The 27,877-nt window shown below is 46.1% G+C and overlaps 1 protein-coding gene across 9 annotated transcripts in view; it reads left to right on the top strand.

Annotated features, from left to right (window-relative positions):
- Nucleotides 1-27,877, top strand: part of LOC121596586 (rap1 GTPase-activating protein 1) — a 160,225-nt gene that overhangs the window by 89,086 nt on the left and 43,262 nt on the right. For all 9 annotated transcript variants that reach the window (XM_041921653.1, XM_041921652.1, XM_041921651.1 and 6 more), the window contains one exon: nt 4,488-4,698. In XM_041921653.1, the coding sequence (XP_041777587.1) occupies nt 4,488-4,698 (211 nt within the window). The remainder of the gene's footprint in view (nt 1-4,487; nt 4,699-27,877) is intronic.

Genomic DNA, 27,877 nt, shown 5'->3' with positions numbered 1-27,877 from the left:
GAAAATTTCATCAAACAACACGTCCCGCTACCTACCCCCCCTGTCAGGTGATGATTTTTATAAGCTGGCTGCGAACGAAAAAACACTGAGGGATTAGATCAAATTGGAGCAAAGATGAGGAATTATGGAAACAATGAGCGCGTTGCTCGGGGTTTGTTCGCTTTTAATAAAGAAAGGCGCTGTTGATTGTTTTGCTCCACGTAGAAGTAATTTCTAAGTCAAATCATTTGTTTAAAGGTAATCCTTCCAATTTAATGCCCTTACTTTTGCTTATTTATCTAGAAATTGATCTATTGCTCCCTTTTTTTTGCTGCTCACCGTATCACACTGTTTGATCTGAAACCACAGTTCGACACAGTGCTAAATATTTGTTTAAGCGCATTGCGCCAATGACACTGTTCCAAATTAAGCTGCCAAAGAACCAACAACATTTAAATAATTTTTTCTAACCTATTTTTCGGGTGCGCATCTCGGGTAAATCCCAAGGGTTGAGCTGAAGCATTACAACACCCGGCCGGCCGGCCAGCACGCCCGTATGCAAAACAGCTATCCCATCCCGTTGCTGGAACAGCGAAGGGTTCGTAAGGTTGTGTCATCGTTCAGGGGTCTTCCCCGGGAGAGAGATGGTGTTTAGATTGGATCAGTGAAAATTAAAAAGTTCACTTCCGGGCTCACTTCAATCAGAGAGGCTTTGAACACAGCAGAACGTATAAAATGCAAATCGAGTAGTGAACTGAATGCACCAGAGCGCAGATTGGGATTGATTGGGACGTTTTGGGGTGTGCGTGACCCGTTTTGTTGTTGTTGTTGTTGAAGGACCCTAAAGGTACCGCCGCACAAGATGCATCAGCAGGGCAGCAAATCAAAGTACACCAAATAAGTGCCATTCGGTAATTTAAATCTTCTAAATTACTAATTTATGCGCAACTCTTCAAGCACAAAGCGCTACGCCATGCAATGCCATGCACACACAAATCGTTGCATATTTCATAGTTTTATGGGCCACAAGGAATCTATTTCAAAAACACACACATAACTGTCAAATATTGCAATTAAAAGTACAAGTACAGAAAACACATAACTTTGAAGGTCTCGTTCTCTGCGCTGGAAATGCAAATGAGTTGCAGAATTGAAATGGCAAACTAGAGACCCACACTAGACGGGGAACCCATACAATTCTAGTGACACATATATTTGATATTCAATGTTTATACTCCGATCAAAGTCATAAAACACCTCCGGAGTAGAAAGAAAAAAAGAGGCTCAACACCGATCGTGTGTGTGTGATTACATTTCCGGATAATGTCAAAGCCCGCGTTCGCATGCAGTACAAAAAATACAATAACAGAAAACTCTCTGCGTCTCTGCGAATAGAATGACATGCAGAGGTAAACAAAACAAAAAAATAGTGCCGAGGGATAAATTTTGCACAAGCACAAGCAAGTGAGCAAGTACTTCCGGTACTGTGCTGCAACAGAGCGCGATGGTAAACGAGATCCAATAAGAGTGGAACGAAGGGTTAGAGAGAGGGGAAAGAGGGTCTGAAACACTCTGTCCATTCGTATTTACCTTCTGACTGTGTGTGTGTGTGTGCTGCCTGTCAGTTGCAGCTAGGGCGGCTCGGTAGGTTTTGGTTTTGGTCTGTCAGTTAAAACTGGAGAATCAACCGTATTTGAATATACATATTCCCAAGCATCTTCTTCCTGCTCCACCTCCTCCTCCCCTTCTTCCCGGCAGAAAAGATCGCCACTACCGCCAACCAGGAGGAAGGGGGCTGATAAATCGGTTCCAATTCCAGACACTGACCTGGTTGTTATGCAACAGTGCACAACGAACACAACGTCCGAGGCCCTGCCGAGGGATTGGAATTGCGAAGATCCGAGGAAATACGGAGCAATACCAAGTGGGCGCGTGGGCCGGAACCACCACTTATACACAGGCACCACCCATTGGTCAGCGATGAAGCGATGAAGCAAAGATGTGAACCATTGCAGCAGTGCAATAAAAACGAGTGTGGAGCGTCCGCGCAGTGCACCACCGGAGTGCGCACTTCAGAATATGCAGATGATCTTCATTGAGTGCAACTGGAACGACGTCAAAGGAAGCTAGGAGAGGAAGAGAGAGAGACAGGGAACTCAACATTTAAACCCGGTGGACGTCTGACCCGGTCCGAGTGTGGGCTCGAGCATTTCACTTTGACCAGTGACGGGACCAGGGAGTTCAAGGGAAAATCCCAACCCAACGGTGGAAATTTCACGGAATCAGCTATCAAGCAAAGCGTATACGAGACAGGTGGTGTTGCGGGTCTGGAATGGAAACAAAAATAAATCGGTAAAAAAGCCGGTAGTGTCAGTGTTAGCGAGCAAAAAGGGTTATGATTCCGTTCGGGCTGAGTTGAATTTCATTAGCCATTTTGTGTTCTGCTGCCGCCGTCCGGTGCGGTGCCAGGAAGGATACAACGGGGGATGTTCACTTTTGCCGTACTTCTGGCCTCTCACAGCGGGGTAGGCATGAGACACACAGCCATAACAGTTTGACCACCTTTCAGCATAATAAACCAAAAGAGGGAATCTTTCAAGTACGCACACACAAAAAAAAAAAACCTTGAATGTTTGGTGATTATGAAAAATTATTCGCCGTTTGCTTTCAAACACACAACAAGAGCATCTTGTGTGCGTGTGATCTATTTCCATTTCCGCACGTCACCCTCCCTCTTTTTAAAGGGTGTGTTTGTTTTTTTGTTCTTGTTGCTGTAAAGGTACAAAACGAAACATCGATTCGGACGTTCGAGTTGAACTGGGGGAGAGATGCTCACTTACGCGCATTACAACTGGCATTACACACGCGCCAACCAAGCGGCCGCTCGTTCGAATTGTGTCCTTCAACAGCTTCCCTGGGCTTTCTATGAAAGGGTATCCCTTTGCTGCAACTCCGGTCTATCTGGACCTCCAGAAAGGGGTGTTACGTGCATAAATCATCCCCCTGTCGCCTCTTGCACGTTGCTGATTATGAATAAATCTTCCTAGCTCGCATAGAGACACACACATATGTGCGCATAACCTCAACGCACTGCAAACTGACAGGCAGCACCATCAACAATAACAAACAGTCCGAGTTCGACTTTCGAGTGGGTCGCTCTTTCGGGAAGGGCATTTTTTCGCTAACACTCGCGAGTCCTCACTGCCCACTGGCGGTGGACTTCATTTGGACCGGATTTAGGTGCAATTTGGAGAGTCGCCAGTCGCAACTTCAATCAAAATAGGAGGGATGCATCAAGGATTCCGGGAAAGGGCTTTTGTGTGAACATTATTACACCTTCGAGATAATGAATGTTTGAAGAGGGATTAACGGATTTTAGCGTCTGCTCAAGTGTAGAACATCGCCACTTCTCGGGGTGTAAACAAAACCATTCGGAATTTCAGAAAGCGTTTATCTAGACAGTTTTGGAGGTTTATCCATTTCAGGCTTGAACGCAATTTCAGGAAAAGTTCAATATTTTCAATGGAATTTAATTTTCGCTTGATGTGGTGCTGGCGAGAGAATGTCCTTATCATCAATCAACCGGGCTAGTTAGGAGACGGCAAAGGACGGGCTCATACATCATCATCGTCCAATTACAGTTGCATTTTAAGGTTCGTTCTCTGGGGACGTTTGTGTGCTCTGCAGTTCCATCTACGGTTGCATTTGTTGTGTCCAGTAGTGATCTGTGCCGACTATTTCTCCTCCTTTAAAGTAAAACGGACACAAATCATTGGGTGGGAGTACCTAACCGCTCTCTGGTTGTAACAATTAATCAGCGATCGGTAAACGATCATTAATCGTGGCACCAGCACCACCGAGGGCCGGCCACCACCACCATGTACGTCGTCCGTTTGTATTAAAGCTGTCAGCAAATAATGACAAACGTGAACGCACACCGCCGCCACCATGATGGTGGTCGGTTTAGACCCAAACAGTGTTTAGGCTTGGTGTGTGTCTGTTTTGGATGCGATTAAATTAATTTGTTCTAATCCCTGATACTCCACACCCCACACGTTCGTGTTTTTTGATGTAGATGTAATCGCTCCGAGTTGGAACCAGTTTCTGCAGTAGTCGTGCAACAAGCTGCAGCAGCAGTAGCGCCGTATTTATATCTTCCCTTGTGTCTGCATCATGATCACTACAAAAAAGCGCAGCCTCGGCACCGGAGAGGGCAATTAGTTCGCCGGTTTTGGGGCCGTTTAAAAGTGATGGAAAAATGATGAAAACATACACACAAACGCAACGATCAATCATTGCGAGTTAAGGACCCTCTTGACATTGATCCGATCCGTCGGTGGGTTTTGAGAGTTCGTTCGCTGTTGTGCTGCAGTAGTTTCATTGAATGAATGACGGTGTGGGTTGTAGTAGATGGTGACCATTCGTAGATAAAACATAATTAATATCACATTAAAAGCTTCATTTAATTGACTCACTGTTTTCTCTCTCTCTCTCTCCCCCACACACAGGCGTCAACATATGGGCGGGTGGACGACGGCAGCGGCAAACGCGAAACAGAATGGACTGTCCGCGGGCACGACCGCACCGAGCAGCAAGAGCGCCACCACCAGCCCGGACCGGTTGCGCGGCGCAACGCACGATCTGTTCGAGCTGCTCGAGCGCGTCCAGTGCTCGCGGCTGGACGATCAGCGCTGCGTTCTACCGTCGTACTTCACACAGGTGCGTAAACTGCTTCTTCCATTTCGTGTATCCTTTCCTTAGTTTTTTCGTCTTTTGCCCCTTTCGATCGTCGTTATTACGGTTATTAGTGTGTAAGCCTTTCCGCCACTTTGGAAAAAGGTTATACGTTTTTAATTATTTTTCGGCCGCACGGCAGTCGCAATGGCGACTTCAAATATTCCTTCTTATTCTTGTAGAGAAGAGTGAAGAAGATCGCTTTAATTTATTCATTCACGTGCCACTCACACTGCACAAAACGTAGCAGTAACGACGGCGATGCAATTCGGTCGTGTTGCAGCTTGCAATTCGCTTTATGAACTGTATCCTCCTCTCGTTGAAGTGCACGGGTGTGGCGGTTTATTGGACGAGTGCTCAGGCGTGCTCAGGTGGAAGCTTTCTTCGCCTATCGCTGGTGGCACGCGATCGTTGCTGGCACGAGCCGGCCACTTCCGTCAACCACCGAGCAAGTGTTTTCTGCGACCTTCAGAGCTCCGGGTCCGTTGCGGTTCAGTGCGCCCAAAAGGTAATCGCAAACGATCCTATATCCTCCTCGCAGCCTTCTTATCGGCTGCGTACTCGTGCTCATTTTGGCGACACGATTATTGACTGCCGCTTATGCTAACGAGAGCCACCTTTAGGATGAGACAGACGACAAACGCACGAACGAACGAACAAAAACCGTTAAACCGTGCGCCCATTCGTAACTGTCGCCGCGGCCCATGCAACCTTGGGGGTGAAGGGAAGACTTTTACACGTTATGTTCCATAAAACCCTGGATGGGGTTAGGCTAGCATGTAGCTGCGTTGTGTACCATCATAAAGCGATAAAATATGAGCCCTGTTTTAAAGGTTTTGTGGGGCGTTGTGGCGCGCTGTACACTGCTGTAGTCCCATTTAATAACCATTCCATTTGTTTGGACATTGATTGAAAGTTAGACCACAGGATCGTTCACCGCGCGCAGCTCAGTTCAATGTCTTTAAACGTCTTAAGGAAACCCCGTCAAAACGAAGGCGCAGTGCGCGTGCCTTGCTCTGTCTATCGATGCGTGAAAGACGCCGGAAAGACACGGGGAAGGAAACTGATTTAGTTTTATAATGTTCAAGCCGTGTTCAAGCTTCACACCTCACTGAAATGAGCTAAACGATTGTCGGTGTGTGTGTGTATGTTTTTCCCCCTTTGTAGCCTCAATCGCTACAAACAGATTCGAGGGAGAGTGTGTAAGGTCGCACCTATTTTTATTGGATTTTATTTCCATCTGAAATCGGGCTGTGCGAGCGCGAGGCCCTATCTAAGAACAACGTGGTACATATTTCAATGTCAATGTGTCGGTGTGTTCGGTGCGTTACTCTTTAACGTTCGTTTTGTTCGCCTCCCCGCTGGCTGGGGGTAAGGATGTGAATAAAACGGTTGGGTGGCTGCAGTTCTGTGAGATCACAGCTTCCGTTCTGCTGCAATCGAGATCGAAATCGGCAGTTGGAATGCCGGGCGTCGTCGTGTCTTACAGTCTGTTGCACGAACACCGAAATCGGAACGAAACAGAAGCCGTCAGCTGGGCACTGGAACGTTGGACTGGACTTTGAAATCGATATCCTTACCGTAAGACTGGATGGAAGAGATTATATTCCTCTTCTTTTCTGAACAGGTTTCTTCCTTCGAAGGAAATAGGTTTTCCAGCAAAGGTAGCAGAGTGATTAGCTGTGTGAAAAGCGGATTAAATGTCCCAAAAGAGTTGCTACCGGGGATGTCCCAATAGGATATAGATTTGTTCGAATTTTTGTGGTTTCGGTAGGTGGGGCTTTTAAATTGATATTATTTGAGCTTCCTTTTCTACTGAAACATGACTTTGAGGGTTTTCGTGTGGACACGAAGGGACTTTTGCCTTTGTCTTTTAAGATCTCCTAAGGGAGAACATATTACGGAGGAAAGGTATTACAAAGAATGTTCAATTTTCTCCATGACTAAGCATTGGAAAGTGCTCCCCCGCTTCGTGGAGTTCAAGAAGCAGCTTGTTTTTTTTTATCTGTCCTTGGTGTCTTTTATTTGGGCTGTCTCGCGGGCTTATTTATTGAAGGAAAATTCAATAACCGATTGAGCGCACAATCTACGATATGCGAGAGTGTTCAGGTATGTGTGGTATTGGCGCAGATACGGGACGCTGGAAACATGATGAATGATGGGCACTCAAAAAAAAGGATAAGAACACGAGCACCAACAACGGCAGTTAAGTGTGGCTTCTTGGCGACACGGCGATGAGAATGTAAACGATCACATTTTCCAATTTTTCATGACAAACGATGACGACGACGACGACGACTACAATATGGTCTATCGCCAGGGGAAACGTCGTATGCCAACCGCGTAGACGCTATTGTTTTTTTTTGTGGTGGGAAGATGGTACAAAAAAAGGAAAAGTATTACATGTTAAGCTTTTTTGCTTGTTGCTCCGTCGAAAAGCTTACCCCAGGTGGCATTTATTTATTAAAAACGTTCCTTTGCCATTAAAATTGCATACATGTGGGCGTTTTTTGAAGCAAACGTGCCTGTTAGTCTTCAAACCGCCTGCAATTATGCAATGTTTGATACAAACTTACCCTTATTAACCGCTTTATGTCGCTCGTTCATCAAGACTACCTTCCTGGATGTTTGCCTGGGAGAGTAGCGAAAAAATAATAAAAAAGTCCGTCGTGCAACCACGAGTTTCCCGCATTTTTGTTCGCTGTGTGCCCGTTTATCATTTTTGATTGAATTGCTGCCAGCTTCGCGGTACAGCGAGATGCCAAAATGGGGGCACAACAGTGCGGTGTGCAGGAACGAAATTAGGTTAGTGAGGGAACCCCTCGAAGGCAACGGGCGGAAAATATGTTCCCACCTGTTCCGGAAGATGGATCGGAAGAAGCCACACACACACACGCATAACCCGAGCCGGCCATGCAATGTGTGTGACCTCTGTCTTCTTCCATTCGTTTCCTTCTTGACAGCCCCAACCAGCTTCAAGCATAATCGGTTTTCGAGCGTTGGCGTGTAAAACGTGTGTTAGTCGTGTTCAGACAGAAGACCGTTGGGCCGTCCATAAATCCATAAATCCGCACCGGGTTTCCGGAAACCATCGTCCTACACAGCACCCGGCGGGAAGCGTAACCATCGCCCTAGCAACATCCCGCGCTGTGAGTGGAAATAAATTTCCCATCCACACACCCGGGGCCTGGGCTTAACCTTTCGCGCGCGCGACACACTCTTCTTAAGTATTGATAATTTGTGTTCAGTTCGTGTTCTACACGCGCACCGTTTGCCTGCACGATCTAACACGCGCGGTTTGTTTGCGAGCAGAACGAGCTTTGATTTGTGATGCTGTGGGCAAACGCTCGGCGCAAAAGAAGCGCTTCGAAGCAACAGCTGTGCTGTGCAGAAGGGCTTCGCGGCCGCCCAAACCGGGTCTCGCGTGTGTGTCATAAAAAGTCATAAACCTCTCGGCACCCGAAAACCCTTTTAAACCTCAAAAAACGCCGTTTTGTACGTGTCCCTGGGTGGGGATTAAAATTTTTGAAATTGTTTTCATATTTCTAAATTGGCTCGAAAGCCACCAGCGATCGGGTGGGATCGTGTTCGCGCAGATTGATAAGCTGGCCAGCTATTAGAGCTCGCATGGAACTGATTGAAAGTGTACCACACAACCCTCGTTTTTCCACTCAAAAACACCCCGGCGAGAGGAAATAGGAAAACGAGAAAACAAAGTCATAAAATTTTACGATCCGTTTTGGCCCGATGTGTCTCGATTTTTGTTATCCCAACTTGTTGGGACATACAGCTGGAACATAGAGTGAATGTGTGTCTGTGTACAGTGGTGCACACTCGCAGGCCATCCAGTTGGGATGCAGTGTTTGAATTGGGATGCAGCAAAAAAAAGGGTGCATCGGTCTGTTCTCCGCCACCACCGCTGAGTGTCGATTTGTTTTGAGAGCGATAAAAACGCACATCGGCGCTGGATTTGGCGGGCACAAAAAAACACTCGAACACACTCTGAAGAGCCTGCTTGAGTGTGTGGTGTTGTGTGTTTTTGTGTCTCTAGGTAGCTGATTTTATGGGGAGTGAAAAATCCGTTACAAAAACTATTCCCTGTTCGTTTTCGGCTGAGGCTAACCCGAATGGTTTTGTTGAAGTGTTAAAGTTTGGCCTACATTATTGGGTTTGGCCACGCATCTCTCCTACACGAGCAACGCTAAAGACAAAAAAAAGAGAACAAAGTGGTGAAATGTTGGGATCAAACGGGAGAGAAGACAAAACAAAAACACATGATCATGATCACTTCAAGCAATCGAAAACAGTAGTTAAGTGTCGATCATACAAACACAAAAAACAACACGAACAGCGAAAAGAAGGAACAAAATCACCTCCAAAAACAGATGTCAAAATAAACGCCTTAAGCGCAATGGAATAATAATACCAAAAACTGCTCCAATTGAAGTTTACGATTCATTAGCCTTAAGGCCAAGAATAATAGATAACTGTAACACCTCGTGCTGTTTCCTGCGGCTTTTTTAGAGCCGAAAAAAAGAACCTCCAATAAGCCGACCACATAAGCCCCGGCGGTGGCTTGGGTCACACCCAGCAAACAAACCAAAATGAAAGGAAAAAAAGAGAGGAAAAAATCAACGGCCACGATACACAAACGATTCTCAAAACGATCAAAAACCCATAATCTTCCGGCAGGAGGTTGCCGTTCCCCTTTGTTCCTCTCCAACGCCTCGTCTTTAATCCTCGAAGGTGGCAGTAATAGCTCAAAGACGGTAGATTCAGACAAAAAAAACGCCCCGTCGGTGATGTCTTTGTGTGTAACACACGCAAACAATATGCCACGGATCCGGAGCAATGCATATACACACCCATCATGTATCGATATACAGCGTTCCCAAAAACGGCCCCGGGGGTGACACTCCACACTCTCCTCAACATCTGGCAAACATAAAGGCGCGCGACACCGTCGACACTTCATCGCCTCCGGCACGCCCGGAACTCGCACTTTAGGGCACTCCAATGCCAAGGAGAAGAAAAAGGGATACAAGAAGAAGAAGAAAAAAAGGCGTCCCACACGGTCGCCGATCTGAGACCGGCGAAGACAAGAGGGCCATTATGACCGGCACCGAATGGTGTGTTGTACGTGGCTTACGATTGACTCCCGTCAACGTTCATCTGGGGGTTTGTCGCTTAGTGACATCGGGTGAAATGAAGTGTCAAACGATGATCACCACACGTGGCCACTGTGTGCTGTGTACGCTTGAGACGCTGTTACACCGTATGTTCTGCGAGGGACACTCCTCGCCCCCAAGGGTGCCATATCGTTTTTTCCCTATCTGTTGGGACCAATTGACACTACACCGACGCTTCTTGCACACCATGCTGATGAGGTGATAAGTGTCTCAATCCAAAGCGATCCCGGTTCGATATGCGTGTATGCGTTTTGTAAGGCACGACAGGACCCCGTAGATAATTACGGACCTTGCTTCGCGGGCGCAAAAGATGCACACGTCAGCGGCTATTATTGGTTCCAACTGGTTGAGCCTGGAATCCTGAAGATCCTGATGAGTCTTTAATTGATCTCTCTGGGTGTTTGTATGTGTCTGTGTGTTTGAAACTTTTATCTCTCGGGAGGCGATTAACGAGACACAGGGTGATCACCTTTTCTTGCATTGCCCGGTCTTTCTAAGGACTCCTCCGCAGTCAGTGTTAACCCCCGAAGTCAGCTCGAACCATCGGCGAAGGATTTAAATTGCCTGAACGCAACATTTCAAAACCGACCCGGAAGTTTGAAATGGGCAACAACTAGTAGCACAATTTATGACACAATCCCTCCAAACAACAAGCTCCTCGCACCATTAGCGCGTGTGCCCAAGGACAAGCAATGATGTCCGGCGTACGGTCTCGTTTGGAAACCTTTTGTTTGATCCCGTTCTTCCCCGGGATCGGGACAATTAACAGGCTTTCGGGCACTCACAAACACATCTGTCCGCCGTCCTTATGTGCTGCTGCGTTAGCCACAAAAGCCGGATGATCGATTTAATTGTCGCACGGCGCGGCGGTTGTCCTTTTGTCGCAAATTTCTCTTTATTGACCACATCCTCCTCCTGTCGGGATGGTTGGGCTTTAGGGCTACGCGCGTGAAAGGACACCCTGAAAAACGAGGGAACGCATCGAACACCGGCGCAAACAAAGCGATTGAGTGGTGGATTTGTTTTTGATTGTTCTCGCTAGATCCCTCCCCCTGGCGAGTGCGTGTTCCGTGGTTTGTATGCTTTTGCGTGTCATTACGATCAGAATGCAACTCCGCAGCCTGGAATTGGGAGCGACAGAAAGAGCAAAAGCATGCTGCAATTCTAATGTCAACGAATTCATTATACGGTCATGGGGCCCAGGGTTTGTCGAGGGTCAGTTCATCACGTGCCACGTTGCTGCATCCTACAATCCCTATTAGGGCGAGGGAAATCCCATCGCATGAATAATGGCTTCATCAGGGCCGGAAGAGAGCGCGCGCGCGCGAATCGAATTTGAAGCAATGATCGATGGCGCAGAGGACACGTTCGCTTCCCGGGTAAACTAACAAATCATACCAACTACGCTGATAGCGCCTGGGAAGTGTAAAAGGCAAAGGAAGGGAAACGGAGAGGTGATAGAAAAAATAATTTCCCGTGTCGGGAAAGCGTCGGATAGGATAATCATATTGCCCGGCGCGTTCGTTATCATTTCTCCGGGAGCTAGCAAGCAGGACCTTCGCCTTTGAGCCACGTAGCCGCCACCCAGAGCTGGAAGCTAGCAACAAGAAGCGAAGAACAACCGCGCGAGCAAAATGGGAAAAGCCATCGCAATCTATTTTATAATTACCATCGCTTATTTCCGTTCGTATTCTTCTCCGAACCGGCGTTCCGTAGTTGGTTAATCTGCTAAATTACCCAAGCACACACACCATTTTTTCACGGCCATTTGCAGTGTGTGGTGTGTCCTCCAACTGCACAAGAGCGCCTAAGATTTATTGTTTCGGGCTTAAGATTTACTACCACTGGCGCTGTCTTCCTGCGAATGCCCCGGAGCCCGAACCTGCTTAGCCTCCAGGGTGTGTACAGGGACCTCTTGCACCGTACGTGCGTTGACCGGGTGTCGTCCCGAGGTCGTCCTACCACGTGACTTGCTGAGTGTTTTCATCCATCTGCATCTGCAAACCGGTCTGGTGGCCCGGCGGACACCTGAGAGAACGCACGTCCCTCGATGGGATGGGAATTGGTTTTTACGAGCCAGTTCCGGTTCTTATGTCACTCCCTGATTGCACTTATTGGATTATAAAACTTCAATTGGCCCTAATGGACCCCGGACCATGCGCACGGGACCGATTGCTCCATTAAGGGCAATGCTTTTATTGGCACACGGGCTCAAGAAAAGCTGTTCGGTGCCGAACCGAAAAAGGAACCGAGGAAGGATTTGATGAAGTTGTATTTGCGTTTGATCTCGATATTCATAACGCCATCCATCATCACTTCGGGGCGTGATGCGAGCATTGAGCGTTTTGCAAACCTCAGATATTTCCAAATCCACCTCCTCCAGTAACCCATTAAAAAATGCCGCCACAAACAAACAGTGTCCTTGCCATTTCCTTGCTCACAGTTTTGGGAAACACTTGCGACACTTCGGTGTGTGTTGTCAGCGGGTCGCTGAATGCCTTAAAGGAGAAGTAGCAGGATGTCTTACAGCAAACAGCATCGGTAGTGTACACCGTGACACCTTGACACTCTTGACCGTGTTTGGACACGCGCTCGACTTCTGTGTCCAACGTGGCCGGGTGCACCATGTTTCTGAGCGCGCCCGCGCGACATCCGATATGTTGGCGTCCCAAATTGGGGTATTTTGGTGTGTTTTAATTTTGTAATTTGGGTGCAGTGTGTTGTTGTGTGCATGTTTGTCAATCGTGGGGAATCGGCGTCTGGGGCACGGTGAAGAAGCACAAACACTCATCGCGCTGAAGCGCCTTTTTAGGGAAGCTGGGAAGCGGTCCCGGGTGGCGTCGGAAGATTACTGTCCAATAACTTGCCAGCGTTATGATGCTTCACCGGTAAGGTTGGCAGTTTATTGCGCTGGTAATAGTGGTAACTCGAGCTGTGCATCATAAACGCGCGAATAAAAGCCCACCATTCGACGACTTTTAGTAGGTTATTTGGTGTAATCTGCTTTTATGGGAGAGTTGTTAGCATATGAGCTTTAGGTTTATTTTCATATTTTATCGTATCGTCGTTTTTTTTTGTTGCATATTGATTATTTTACTGTAACTCTTCATGATTTGTATCTGACTCAGTATTTAAATCCTTTCTTAAATAGCATTTTTTGTCTAAAATCTCTGATTTCATGATACAGCAGTTTCAATATCATTTTCATTTATTAAAACAGTGGAATTAAGCATCTAAAACTAAAACTAGTAGTTCTTCAACCAGATACATTATCGAAAGCAAAGATCATACCTTTACAGCAGATGTCAACGGCAACTGCCTTTATTATCAGCTTCAGGGCATGAATCGCTTCTCATTCGTTACCCAAAAAACCAGAATTAATTACAATTAAACCAACATGTGCGAGAGATAGAGAGAGAGAGAGAGGCAGAGAACCCTACACTACACAGAAAACTCATAAACAATCTTTCCAAATGACATTTCACTAAGCAAAAAACACACACACACCTTCCTTTTGTGAAAAACGTGAAATGAATTACTTTTCAAAACAATAGTTTGCCTAATAACAAACGGTAGGAGGGGTCATATGGCTTCCATCTCTAAATCATTGTTTCCAACAATCGGCAACGAGAACAGCAGTAGCAAAAGAAAGAAAAAAAAACAAACCGGATCTTCTTCCGGTTAAAGTTTTTGATAATAATTTCCCCCCTCCCTTTGATACTGCCCGCGCCCTGTGTTAACCCTTTTCCCATTTCGTGTGGTGGTGGTGGTAGCGGTGGCTTTGCGTCATCGAGTACTCGAGTTTGGGTGGGTTGGTTTTTTCGAGCAAATAGAAAAATCTGTCCACTTTTTTCGTCCCTCACTTGTGCTGAAGGAAGAAAAAAAAACAGTCCATCGTGGGATATAGAGCATACCGGAGGGGAGGGAAAAACAATCTCTCTACCATTTTTGCTAAATATAAAAATCCATTCAAAAAGGCTTGCGACAAGCGAATGGTGGGATCAAAGCCGGGAGGAAATACAAGACCTCAACACGGTGACGCACAGTCGAAATGTTTGGACGTGAGTTGATAATTGCGCTGGCTTTAGAGAGTATGGTTGGTGGCAAAAAATGGCAAACGGCACAAAATACATGACGTAGTGGAAAAATCATGAAAAAAAGAACAGGAGAGTTTAAAGAAAGCTTCTTGTATTTCGTTCCTGGCTGTTTGAAACAGGAGAGTACCTACCGATGTCCTTCCAGCAGCGTCCCTTTGCTTTATGTCCCAGCAAACTCACAGTTCGATACTGTTTTTTGCACAAAAAATGATCCGATTGTGCTCTGGAACAACGAGACCAAAAAAAAAAACTACCTCAAAAGGGGTAAAGGGGTAAACACAGTGCATTGCTCCGCACCAGCGGTATCCTTTTAACCAGCGGCTTTCCCGCTTTGGGCACCGAACAAAACACCGGCGTAGCATCGAGAAGGGTAATGAAACGGATGATGATACACGGTTAATGGGATTTTCTTCCTTGCAAAACCGTTTGCCACCGGTGTGCTGTGCGTTTGAAACGGGAGAAGACGTCGACAGATTGAAACGGAGGAAAGAGAGGACTCAAATTTAACCCCCGTGTTTTTTGGGTAGTAGTTTTACACTTTTCACCACCTTCTGCCGGGGCGTTGTTGTTCGGGGTAGAAGAGTAGCGAAAAACAAAAATCCCCCAAAAAGTGTCCATCATAATTTTCCTCCTCGTTGTGTCCGAAGAGGAAAAGCGTGCAATACACGACGCACCATCGCACAGCAGGAGAAGACATCCTCCTGACCACCTTTTTCCCGCATATCACATTTCAAACTTTTATGAAAAACCGGCAGCAGCCAGGCTACCGGGAGGGCGGTTGGTGAAGACACGCCCGGCATGCGGCAGCTCACAAAGTTTGTCCCTTTTTTTTCTCTCGGATGATAAGTTTAATGAAACAGCAAATGAACTATACACACACAAACCAACCAACTAACCAAAAAACCCCTTCCATCTCCCTTCCCTCTCGTTCCTCGCCCTTTTGTTGCGAATGATTTTTGTGTGTGTTAATATATTTAATTACCATGGGCCAATGAACGGCTGGACGTTTTCCATCATCGGGTAAATAAGCGTGAGGTGGCGATTTTTGTGTTCTACGCTCCGGTCGGTGGTTAGCTCCTAGAGCTTCCCGGGTTTGTTTTTTTTTTTCGTTCTTGTTGCGTCGGATCCGCTCGGTCGGAGGTCGCCGGTTTGTAGCCGGCCACAATCCGTTTCATTGAACTTCAAATGAACGATGCTTCAATATTTTTGTGACATCGAAATGATGGGCCGTGATGTATCAAATTTGCGGGCGAGACACGTGGTGTGTGTGTGTGCATGTCACTAGTTTTTGTCCTTTGGTCGTTTGACAAATCATCATTCACATCGATCTCTCTCCCTTTAATAATAACCACCGAGCCATCAACCGACAAATGACGCAGCAGGAAATGGGGAAAACTGACCGAAAAAACAGCGTTCTGCTGCTCGAGGTCATGGGTGGTGCGGTTTTTTTGTGTGTGTGTTTTCTTTTGCGACAGGCATCAAAGAGTCACAAACCAGCATTAATTGATAGTTTAAATTGCCCATCAGCCCTTTTAGTTGCGGTGAGATATCAATTTGATTTTGCAGTACAATTTTTACCAAAATATTTGCAACAATTTTGAATTAAAGATAGATTATTGTCGTCTTCACTAATTCACAACTATGCAAACCATAATTCAGCTGATGCAACTCAAACAAATGCATTCGTTTGAGCACGTGTTTGTTCCTTGCGAACGTGATCTGATGAAATCTATGATGCAAATTGCATACCATCAGGAGTGGCGCGTACAGCAACTTGCATACTGTTCGTTTTGCTACGCTCGCAAGCTCTTGCATACTTTCAGGAGCAAAGAGAATGCTTACGACGCTAGCGCCACCGCTGGTGGGAATCGTAACTAAAAATTTCACTGTACAGTATCGCCATCTAGCGTCGAGTATTCAAAACGCAATTATCAGCTCAAAGCTTTCGCGGCTTTTAAATGAAGCTTATATAAACTTTTCCTTTTTTTCCCTCTTTGTTTATTTCTTTCCAAGTTTTCCTCCAAGTTTTATTCCCACACAGCAATCGTCCTACGGGTGTGAACTTAAATTCATTGCACTTTGTCTCAGTTTAACGTTTTGCACACCTTCTTCTGTCACAACGCGTTTGCTATCTTTTGCATTCATTTCATAAAAATGTAAACCTCATCTAATCGAAAATCATACGCTTTTCGCTCAGCGCCATCATAACTCTTCTTCACGTCGTATAATGTATCTTGGGCCTTATTCCGAGTACCGGAAAGAATCACAAACTCGCTTCAAACTTAATTTATCCGCCGCCTACCATCAGCACCTTTTCTGGGGGACGGGGGACAGAGCAAAGGGATTTCCTTCCACCAGCGTCTTATCATTGTTTTACAATCGCACACACCGACCATTATATGGCACCTTCTGTGCTTAATTTGCTGACTGCTGGCTGCAGCGCTCGCCAACCATTGTTTCACATTTTATGCTGCTGTTGCTGCTGCTACCTCTTCTTGGTTACCTTTTGTCGTTCCGACATTCATCATGCACCTGCCATTCCGGGCGGGTTGATGTTCGGGTTGAGCTTCTCCCCCTTATTTGTTGACCCCAGAGACCGAGAGGGCGAGTGGGGTTGAAAACCGTTGCAGTGAATAAACCAGCGAACGAACAAAAAAACCCGACGCGCTCTGTTATGTTGTATGTTCTTTTGGGAGCCGTTTTTTATTGATATTGTTTGGTTTGAGCATGAGAAAATCTTGCTTGCGATAGAATGGAATTGTTTGAAAAGGAAGCGAATCTAACGTCTTATGTCGGTTCTATCGTCTTGTGGTATGTTGAAGTTAAATGGATTGATTTGAATGGAAAGTTCTTTTATGTAAACTATTATTTATTACTATTATTATTTAAAGAGCAATGATGTCGACTAAGATGGTTTATTTAATACATATTTGATCCCTATTCTAAGTAATAAAAATTGCTTTAATCATTTTAAAATACTGCAAATAGTTCTCATTGATTTAATGCTAAACTATATTAAGCAAAACATCAAAAACAAAAGAAAAAAATAACCTCATTCCTTACAATTTCCCCCATCAACACTTGCTTTTGTTTCATTCTGAAAAAAAAAAAAAATAAAATAAAAGAACAACAAACAACAACCGACCTCTTCTCCGACCAAGTCCCATCCCCTTCCACGTGGTCTCTCAACATACCTTCACACAACATACACCCGGGTGGCATTATCTGCATTGCCGTGCATTAGCAGTAACGGTTGCGTTTGAATTTGAATAATGAAAGGGTCACTCTGCGGGTCACACACACACACTCACCACCTTGATGGTAGCAGCATTAAAACAACGCTTGGGCGTTAAAACCTTGCCCGCGAAGCTTATCAGCACTCAACGCGGAGTCCCTTGTGTTGGTCGGAATGGGAAGGAAGCGTACCGGAACCGGTTCACCAGAACACCGTCGCAGAAGACAAGTGCACCCGCCTCAGCACGGCTGTGTGTGTGTGTGTGTGTGGGAATAGAGCATAACCCAACGCAACTTCTGGCTGTAGAATTGGGACTCCCCCTTTTTTTCTGGAGGTGTTTTTCCCCCTTTTTAATTGCAATCGCCCTTTCGCTAGGGGCGTTTTCATTCACGCTAGCGCGCACCGTCCGAGGTCTCCTAACCACTCCAATGAGCGCACACACACACTCGGTGGCGATGGTGCAATAAATCCATGGTCATTTCCTCTTCCTCGTGGAAAACCGTCTCTCGCAAGACTAGGAGCTTCGGTGGAAATCGGGTACCGTGTCACGGAAAGCTAACTGGCTCCAGAACTGGCCGCCACAGTGTGTGGTGTGTGTGCAATGGAGGCTAATTATGGGGCTTCTCGGTTTCCTTACACGGGGGCTCAAGGTGTACCATAAACGAAAAGGGCCTTGGTATGTCTGCATGATAAAAGAAAGCCCCTCTTTCCCTCCCTCCAAATTGGTTGAATAAAGGGCTTGATGGAAAATGGTATAAAGTTTTGCCGTTTCTGGCGGTAGACAAACGGCACACTGCCGCCGGCCCTAAACAAATGAGAAGCTATCGAAGTGTGAAGCCTCTTCCTTGCGACTCGTCTCTCTTTCTGTGTGTGTGGTCACCAGTCTGAGACGTCAATTATTCGGAAGAAATGGTACAGAAAGAATCAGCACCTCGGAACCAAAAAAACCGACCAACAGAAAGGGTTTTGAAGCGGACTTTTACGGAAGGAATAGTCCCCCGCTTTTACGCTATAGGCAGTGCTACTACTACAGCAGCGCATTGCCGATTTGCATACCCACCTACCTCGGTCCCTTGAAAACAATGAGAATGGGGCCCTCGGCCCCACGGCCGGTCCCGGTTTGCTGCATATTTTCGCTGCCAATTCCAACCAACCGGGCGCGCTTGATCGGAATGCATAAAACCGACGCCATTGCGTCCACTGCAACCACGACGAGCGGCTGCTATGCCGCGCGCGGTGGCCGCAATGACGTCGGAACCCCGAAACCTACTCTCCCCCGTTTGCGGGACATATTGCCTCTTCCCGCTCCACGGTTGGGGAATGGAGCAAAAATCTATGTTAATTGAATTAAATAGCTGAGGTGGGCCATCGCTCCGAACGAGTCGGCCCGCGCCCGCATTTAGTTCCTCCATTTTTCTCCGTTTATATTTTTGGGGAGGAAGAGCCCATTTCTTTCACTTCTAAGAAGATTTTCTCAACTTTTTTTTTATCCTCTGTTTTGTATTTTTGGGGAGAGTTCGTTCACACTGAAAGGTGTGTGCGCTTGGTGCGTGGAGGAGTTGCGCGCGCGTTATTGCCTGTTATTTATTTCTGGCCGCTGGTCTGGCCCTTCCGCAGCGACAGTTTGTGCATTCATTTGTTCACGTTTTGCCATCCCGGCAGATGTTATGCTCATAATTATGCACACCACCCCAGTGCCCGGGGACCATCACCTTCCCGCACCCTTTCGGAGTGATTTGTTTTGCTTTTGAAAGCTCCAAGAAATGAAGATTAAATTTCTATTTCCTGTCCAGCCAAGACGCTAGGCGCGTCTTTTCTGACTTGTCACAGAGAGAGAGAGAGGGAAAGGGGGAATGAAACAAAGTGGAGTTGGAGCTTTTTGATGTCCGCCCGAAACAGAAAAAAAAATGATGATAAACTACAGCGCGACCGAGGTTGTGGGTAATGAAAGACTTGCGAGGTTCACCCCCACCGCATGGTGGAGTGAAAGAGATTGCCGTTATGGGCCATTTATGCAAAGTCAATGTCCATCAAAACAAGCCCACCAGCAGTGTAAAGCATACGTTTTAATAAGTTGTTGCAATTTAATTAAATCACCATCATCCTTTAAAAACGAACAGGTAAAAGTTATGTGTCAAGGGTTGTGTTTTCGCTCGGAAGTGTTATTAGAAAATGATCGAGTGTTGGGGTTTTATCTTGATTTTCTTATCTCGTTTTGTGATCGATTCATTTCGGCAGGCTGGTGCTGGTTTTTTATGAGTTTTTAAGCAGAGTTTTCCACTTTGTTTCCTTTTTTCCGGCGAAGCATTTGCATTAAAAATAGCTTTTTTCTTAGGTTTGTTCTTTTGTTTCCTTTTTCTTAATCTTGCACACAGAAACCTTTTGGCTTCTCTTTCCTCTGCTTGTTGTTTTTCAACTTTGCTTTTCAGTTTACTGCCCAGTTGCCCGGTGTTTCGTGCCTTTAATTTACTCATCATAATCTTAGTTCGTTTTGCTTTTTTCCTCTCTTAGTCTATTTCTCTTTCTCTCTCTCTCTCGCTCTCTCTCTCTCATTCTTTGTTTTTTCTTTCTTTCCTTCTGTCTCGGTACATTTTTTCTCTCCTTTGATTGGTATGTTTTCGTGCATGTGTTCACGTTCGCTTTTCACTCCCGCTGCCCTCTCTTTGCCCAGATTTGCTAGCTAATGTTTGCTGTTTTACATTTCCATTTCCACCGACTAGATGTTTCTACCTAGTTAAAGCGTTTTTTACCCTCCCCGTCTGTTTGTTATGTTTTTCTCCTAATGTTGTTTATAAATCTCTTCATTTTTCACTTTTGTTTCACATCATCGTGCTGCCTAGGGCTGTATGGATCCACACCAACAAAAAAAAAACTCTCCTTTTTGCAATATTGTTGCAAAGCGAATCGAATGCGGCGCCACAATGATGAGTTTGTTTGTATGTTTTGCTACCTTTGCATAGTAAAAGTGACCCGCTTTTAAAGGAACGATCAACAAACAAACATAGCGAAGAAAAGAGAAACTGCACCAGGATGACAGCATCTCTTGCCTACGGTACGGCATGGTACCGGTGGCAGCAATCGGTGTGCATCGAAGAAATTGAGAGTCGGAAAGGCTTAAGTGGGTCACATTTGCTTGGAAAAAACAGTGGACGTTCTCTGCGAGAGCTCTTTCAACAGATTCGATTTCAATACAAGGAAGCAGAACGATAAGGGATTAAAATCTCCACCTCCAAAACCACACAACAACTCCGTAGGGATAGCTCCAATCCCTTCTTTGGAAGATAACAATCAAGGAACGAGAATTGCTTTACAGAAGACTCCCTCTTTCTGCCCACCTGTTGACAATGAGCTCGATAAACACCAGCACCAATCGAGGTTTACAGCAGCTTAACACCCTGTTGCTGCCTGTGTATTGCTTCTGCTTTTTTCCCTTCAAATCCCCATTGGTGTTTCCCTTTGCTTCCGAAAAAAAAGCACACCCAGACCACAGACGGCTACAGGTGGTAGGGACGGTGTCTTCCCCTAATCTTTGTTCTCCACCATTACTACCTCCCCGGCATTTCCCAGATAAGCTCACGCATTTTTCCCTCACGTATCGGATGAATGCGTAAGAACAATGTCGCCGTTTGGTTGGTCGCCTTGAAGAATCAGAACATGAAACGTACCCAAAACTGAGCTGCTGGGTTGGTACGTGATTGAAAGTGCCAGGGGAGGGAAAACGGAAGGAAATCAACCCCCCAACAAGAGAACACGAACGACTATTAAAGCTCCAGGCAGTACGCAGTTGAAGTTTGCAAAAACAAAAAAACGGTTGTATGACGATGAGTTTTCATGAATCAAGTTCGGAAAAACGGCCGGACGTACGGTTGAGTTGGTTCTACACCCCGCCCTCCTCTGCTTTTCGGGTAGTGCTAATGGCCCTAACGGGGTGATACTCAATCCCTTTTGTGTTGGCTGCTGTTGGCTGCTGCTCCAAACTCCAACTTCAATTCCAAAAAGGAAGGTTTAAAGACCTTTAAAACGGTCAGCTCGCCCCAAGCCCCAAGAGGGAAGCATCACATTTTCAATCGAGCGTAGTTTTCGCCATCGAAATTGGTTTGCTATTTCGATGCTATTGGTACCTTTGGAACCGGGCTTGGTAAAGGTTTTACATCGCCTAACCGATGGGCCCGGCGTTGGTACTGTTGGTAATCTTGAACCAATCTTGATTGGAATCTTCGAGGAATTGGCCCGAAGCACCACCGCCGCAATTTCCCACTTTTCATCGGCCACAAACCTCTGGACTGGGGTATGTGTGTATGTGTCTGTTTACTTTAAAAGTTGACTTTGAACAAAGGCTTCTCTGCTCTTCCATCGATACGTTCCTCGATCATGAAGATGATGATGGTAATCGGGGCGCGAGGAAAAACGGAAAAATCGAACCTCTCCCTCTCTCTTTCTCGCTATTACACCAATATCGGTTGAATTGGTTTTTCCTGTTTGGTTCGGCCTGTGTGTATGTGTGTGTGTGTGTGTGTGTCTCGGTAAGTAATCTTGCGTCATAATTTCTTACCGATCCACCGAGAACCACCTGTGCCGTGTGCTCCGCCGTGGTGGTGGTGGTTGATTGCATAAATTGTGCTGCTGCTACTTTTCCTATACAACAGCAGCACGACCGAACGGCAAAAAAAAAAAACATACACACTCATACCAAACCGTCTTCCGTGTCCGTCCGTTTTTGGCCAGCCGTGCAACAGCACTTTTCGGTGGTTGAAACGGTAGATTTTAGCTCCGGACGGCGAACATAATGTACCGAGAGAAACAAAAACATTAAACCCCCCCAAGCCCCCGCGTGAAAGAAAGCGGGCCCGGGCCTGGCGCATTTGCAAAACACAATTTTTCGGTGCGCATACTTCCTCGTTAGCTTCCGGTGTAGTTTTGGGGAGGTGGCCAGATGCTAGCGGCCTCTAGCGTCAGAGAGAGAGAGAGAGAGAGAGAGAGAGAGAGAGAGAGAGTGGTATGGTTGGGGTTTTGGTTGTTGTTATTGAAGTTTCCTTTGCTACTTTAGAGTGTATGTATCAATTGGCGGCCGGCCGCTGAGGTTTGGACGATCGAAATTGGTGCAAATGTGGAGTATGGAGAGCACTTGATGTAAGTGTTCACACCTCTAGAAAGCATCGATTATAAGAGGATCAATAGAGATATCAATTAAAGTTCAACAACATGTGAAGGAATCATTATTGTATGTTTTATATATTAAATTTCAATTTGCTTGAAAATCTTTTGACGAGTAAAGACTCATAGGTCTAGGCATCAATACCCTCAAGGTTGTCAGGTATTTAATAGAATTTATCACCAGCATTAAACATTGCATTTTACCGTCAATTGTCCAATAAGAGCACCACAACCTTCAACAATGCAAAACAAACACCGGATGAAGCCATTACTTTACTGTTGTCTATCGCTCCAAACCGCGATGCCAAACTCTTAAGAAAATCTTGCACAAAGTGTTGGATTACCAAACCGGACACTCTGCTAGTGAAAAAAGGGCCACATGAAACCACCTCCCAATGGCCATTGTACGGGTTCGAAGGTAAAAATAAACGTTTATTACAATAACGAAGATTATACCACGCTAAGCTGGTGAAGATATCAGGATCCATCCACTTCCGATGGCGCCGCAACAACAAAAAGCAGGATCGAAACCTGATCTCCAACAGGTCATCTATCAGGGAGAGAGGACAGAAGTGGCTTGTTAGAAATAGAAGTCGCACAACGACAAACCCCCGGTGTACAGGTGGCGTTGCGTTGGCCGGTGTCATCTGGTCCGCTGCTGGAGCCCCGGGACCTGCTGTGATGATTCATTTGTCCGATATTTGATCCCTTCTGTTCCCCACCACAAGAGTGGCAACGATGACGGCTTCTCCCCGTACCCAACTCCAAACAACTGGCGGTTCTAGTCATCCGGGGCACGAGCTCTACCGAAGCGGTCAACTTGGTTCGTTCCCCCCTCATATAGGCGTCTAGACACACTTCGGGATGGTGCCCAAACCCCAACCATTTGAAACTTTTTAATTAAAATAATCGATGTCAGTTGACGGTCGATGATTCACGACGCGCCGTAAATTGGAAGTAAATATAGCAACTTGGAGCGAGCGCGCGACCGCGCTCACCAGCCGTTGTCGATCGAGCGACGCTCGCGCCACGAAGTGGGTTGAAGCTTTTTTTCCAGTTTAGAAGATCTACTTCACTTAAATCACACGTATTGAGGACATGTTTGCTGCTGGAGGGCGCACCCCTTCTGTTATTGCGCCGTCGCAAGGTTCTCGAGTGGCTTGTCAGAAGCGATACAGAGCCGGCACGTCGTTTCGCAATAGGACCACCCCATCGCTTTTAACTGCTTCACGAAATCGCGAGATCGTTGCATCCAAAGTACCCGGGATGGGAAGACACACAGCCCGTGCTTCGTGATGATTTTGCTGCTCCAAAGCGGACGAGCTATTTTTAAGCCCGAACAACACGCCACGGACTTCCAAACGGTCCTCATCGTGTGGAACGTGTTTCACATTTGCCGCTCATCACACACATCGCACGTTCTGCAGCACAGTTCGGATGGCACAGTTCCTTCGGTGAGTTTTGGAATTTAGAACACAGGCGCCATTGGAGTTTGGGCAAGAGGGCAAAGTTGACAACGAAACGCTTGCGTCATTTCGGAATGTTTCGGAGAGGGAGATGCGGAACGCGGAACTATCGCGGAACCATGTTTGTACACTTCCCCCAATGTCGGAGTCTCAAAGAGCTCCCGCAAGATAACTCTTTTTGGGAGTTAGGTTGGGTCATAAAAATTGGAACCTAATTCTCACCAACCTCTTCCCTCTGTACATCTCGGAACCCCGTGCGGCTCATCGTTGTTTGTTGTCTTTGGACGTGTTTCTGCTTCTAGATGTCCCTATGCCGCCCCGTAGTTGGTGTATTCCAATCTCCCAGCACGTGTACTTTCCACCCCAAAAGCAAACCACTCTCTACATGTTGCTTGTGCGTAGATGTTCTTCAAACAAACAAAGATTAGTATCTTACTCGCAGTACAACGGTGGACACTGTCGCCTGCCTTTTATTTCCCTGGTAGAGCATACACACCTCGGGAATAGAATGGATTATCGCTCCGGATCTTCAATTTCTCGGCCATGAGCTGGGTAGATTACCACTTTCGGATAGAGTGTGTATATGTGTGCTTAAAATTGCCCTTTGTCATTTTTGAGTTTTAGATTAACGGAAGAGATTTTGCAACATGCTCTATAGAAGTGCGTCAGCATGTGTCCCAGACGCTATTGTGTTGTTGTCTCCTGCGGGGAAGAATGGGACAGTTTTCGAAAACCAACTTCAGAACTCGTATGAGAGATCCCTCTAACATGTCTTTCGTACATGTCTCGCCCACCAGATTGTAATACCAAGCCGCCGTCTGTGCGACTCCCTGGCAAAAGGGGTTATACTTTTATTTGATTTTCTTCCTCCCCGCCAAGAGTCAACCAGGAGGACCCCGTCCCCACGTCATCACGAATTGCTTCACTTCAAAGCCTGCTCGCAGGCACACAGTAAGACCAAGCCGCCGTGTACCACACCTTGGACGTTTTGGTGTGTGCTGTGTCTTCCACCACTCACACACTCCACCACCACCGCAGTCAGCCAGTGTCTGGTGATGAATGATTCGCGTACGCGGTTTCAAAAACTCCTGCACACTACTGCACGCGTCCACGGTGAGCGTCGTTGCTTTCACATTATTCCGACCGTTTCGTTGTTGCTCACAGTTTGACAGCTGTCTTTCCTTTTCTGGAGGGGTAGCGTAGCGCGCGGTGTGTTTAGAACGGAGAACCGTTTATTCGCATGAGTTATAGTCAAGGAAAAGATTAGCAAAGAGTGCGGCCCGGCTGGACGGTTCGTTTGTTTTTTTTAAATCCCCACCCGTCTGACGGTGACTACTACTACTACTGATCGATGATTCATCATTCACCACCTTTATGCGCTTCGCTAAAGGCCTCTATGAATTATTAAACAAAAGCTTCAACCTGAAGATGGTTTTTATTTGAGTTGCTGTGTGCTGTTTTTTGATGTACCACAAGAATGAATTCTAAATTAATGTTTTATGTCTTTTTTTCTCTCTATTCTTGCAGGTGAGTCAAAGTTATTGCGAGGGGTAATAGGAAGTCGTCTACAAAAACGAAGTTGTCTAGCCTATCTACGCTAGTAGTAGTAGTTGTGCCAAGCTGAATAATTTACCTCCGTGGGTAAGTTGCTAAATCATTCCTGGTTGCCCAACAACTTGATGTACTCCTTCCTCCACAACCGAGTCGCTCAATCCTGTTTCCTGCAGGAAGAGGTGTGCAATAATATAAGGTTATCAGATAAAGCTTGGCTAAACCGCTCGTTGCCGTCATGCCCAATTCCTTCCGCCGGGTTTGGGTTCCCGTTTTCGCGGCCAGTACACTATGTCACATTTCTCCGGAAATGGATGCATCCCGTCGGCTGTATGACGCGCTCGCACGACCGACACACAAGCATGCCTTCCCATCCCGGTGGGTGTACATATGTCGCCGTTTTTGCGTACCACCTCTGCCTCCCCCGAGTACGTGACGTCTTTCTACACCTCATTTTGCATACCACTCGGCGTGTGTGTGTGTGTGTGTCGGTGGAGCTTCATTTCAATAATTCATTCACTTTATGTACTTTCGTTCCTGCGCGCGCTCCTCTGCCGCAAACTCTTCCGGCGAGACAACGCGCCTACGGGGCCCCCCCTATCCGGCGGCAGTGTGCAATGTGCCTTCAGACTCTACTACTGGTGTGATGCCATCACACGAGGACCCGGACACACCGCACGTATATCCGGCCTGTGTCGATTGTGCATGTGTGTGTGTGTTTGTGTGCAGGGAGAGGGAAATAATACGCCTGTCATTAGCAAAAGGCTTCTTCGATCATGTGGCTGAGGGATTGCTTTGCTGTGGCCACATGTTCCGGCCTGTTCCCTGTGAGACGCGTACCTTGACGGACAAGGGAACCGACCGGGCATGCATTCACATTGCAAACCATCCATCTGTGCTGTGGTTGGTTTTTTTTTATGGAATGAATTGAAGTACATTAATCTCCTTCCTTGTGCTCCGTTTGCGCCTGGCTGGCGGTATGTGAAGAACGCACTGCAGGACGAAAGTTTCCCGCGCGAACAGTGCACACCTTTGCGCAGAACCACCCTCCCCAAGCAAGCAAGTGGTTTTTCGGGAACGGTTTTGAATGGGAATGTTGTGCAGCAAAGAAAGGAAAAGGAAAGGAAAAGAACGCTTCAAAGAGTGTGAGGTGCACAACATATTGGCATTGCTGTCGACACGTTTCGGTCCCGTTTCGCGCGTAGCTCTCGTGTCGCGTATTTACCGGCCGCCGCGTTTTTCGACAGCAGCAGCGCGCTTGAAACACACAGTCATGGGGGTGAAAATTACCCTCCGGCAGGATGTTGCTGTTGGGGAGGAAGGAAGAGAGAAGATTGTGCAAGAGTAAAGTGCATCGCATAGGCTGCCACTGCTGCTGCTGCACCCAGTGCTACGTGCATTAGCTAACGCTAAAGCCGGTCATCCATACAAACAAACTCTTCTGCTCGCCTGCTTCATCCTCACCGCACCGCACCCGTAGACCCGAGAGACAAGTGGAAACTCTCTGCAGAGAATTAACTATTTACCAGAGCGCTCTCCGTGGTGGTGTTTTTGTGCAGTGTTACGATTTGGCATTGAAGTACCGGATCGGTGGATTAATTTGAACTGCGCCAATTTGTATTTCCACTGTCCACGGTTGAGGGTGGAAGGGGCTGTTTTGGGTGAATTATTGTAAAAGCATTCGAATTGATTTCGAACCTGTGTGTACTTCAGTTACCTTCTCTCTCAAACCGTCTTGTTGTGCGAGAGAGAGGCAAAGGGTTTAGCGAGAGGAAACCGGAGAGCTGAATCGGTGAGCATGGTCGAATGCACTATGGACTAGGATTTTATATTATAGTATGTCAGTTTTGTGACACTTTTAAATTAAATACAATTAGCAGAAGAATAAGTTTAGATAGTTTGTAATTTTGGTAATAAGATAAATTAATAAAAATTAAAATATAGTATGTGAGTATGTGAATATAGTATGAAGTCAAAAAAAATAAATTATTCAAGTTGTAAGAAACTTCTCTGTCATAAAAATTAAAAAAAAAACATTACCATACATGTAAAATAATTACTTACAACTTTCGATAACTTTTATTTAAGATTTTTAGCTTGAATTATTGTTTTAAATATTTTAATTATTAGTACAATTGATAAAAGTATAAGTAATCTACCATACAATACTGCAAAACATCGAAACGTACATTACCCTGTATTTCAAGTCATTTTCCACTGTAAACAGCATGATTAAACGATCGCAAACGATCGTGTTGTTACAGCACAATACAAAGCTGTCAGAAATATGTGACAGCTGTTGAAAAACAGTTCGTAAACAATAATTGAAAATTGATTTATTATAACATTGAAAACTGAAAACAGATAACTATGAAATTAAAATAGGTTAAGTTGCAACTGTTGGTTAAAAGGAGTAGACTAGCTAGCAGTAAACTGGTAATATTAAATTCAAACATCATTTGAGAGTCTTTG

This window comes from Anopheles merus, chromosome 3R (genome assembly GCF_017562075.2).
Source record: "Anopheles merus strain MAF chromosome 3R, AmerM5.1, whole genome shotgun sequence".
In the NCBI taxonomy this organism is placed as follows: Eukaryota; Metazoa; Arthropoda; class Insecta; order Diptera; family Culicidae; genus Anopheles; species Anopheles merus.
The sequence above is the reverse complement of the archived record's forward strand: the minus strand, read 5'-3'. Positions and strand labels throughout refer to the sequence as shown.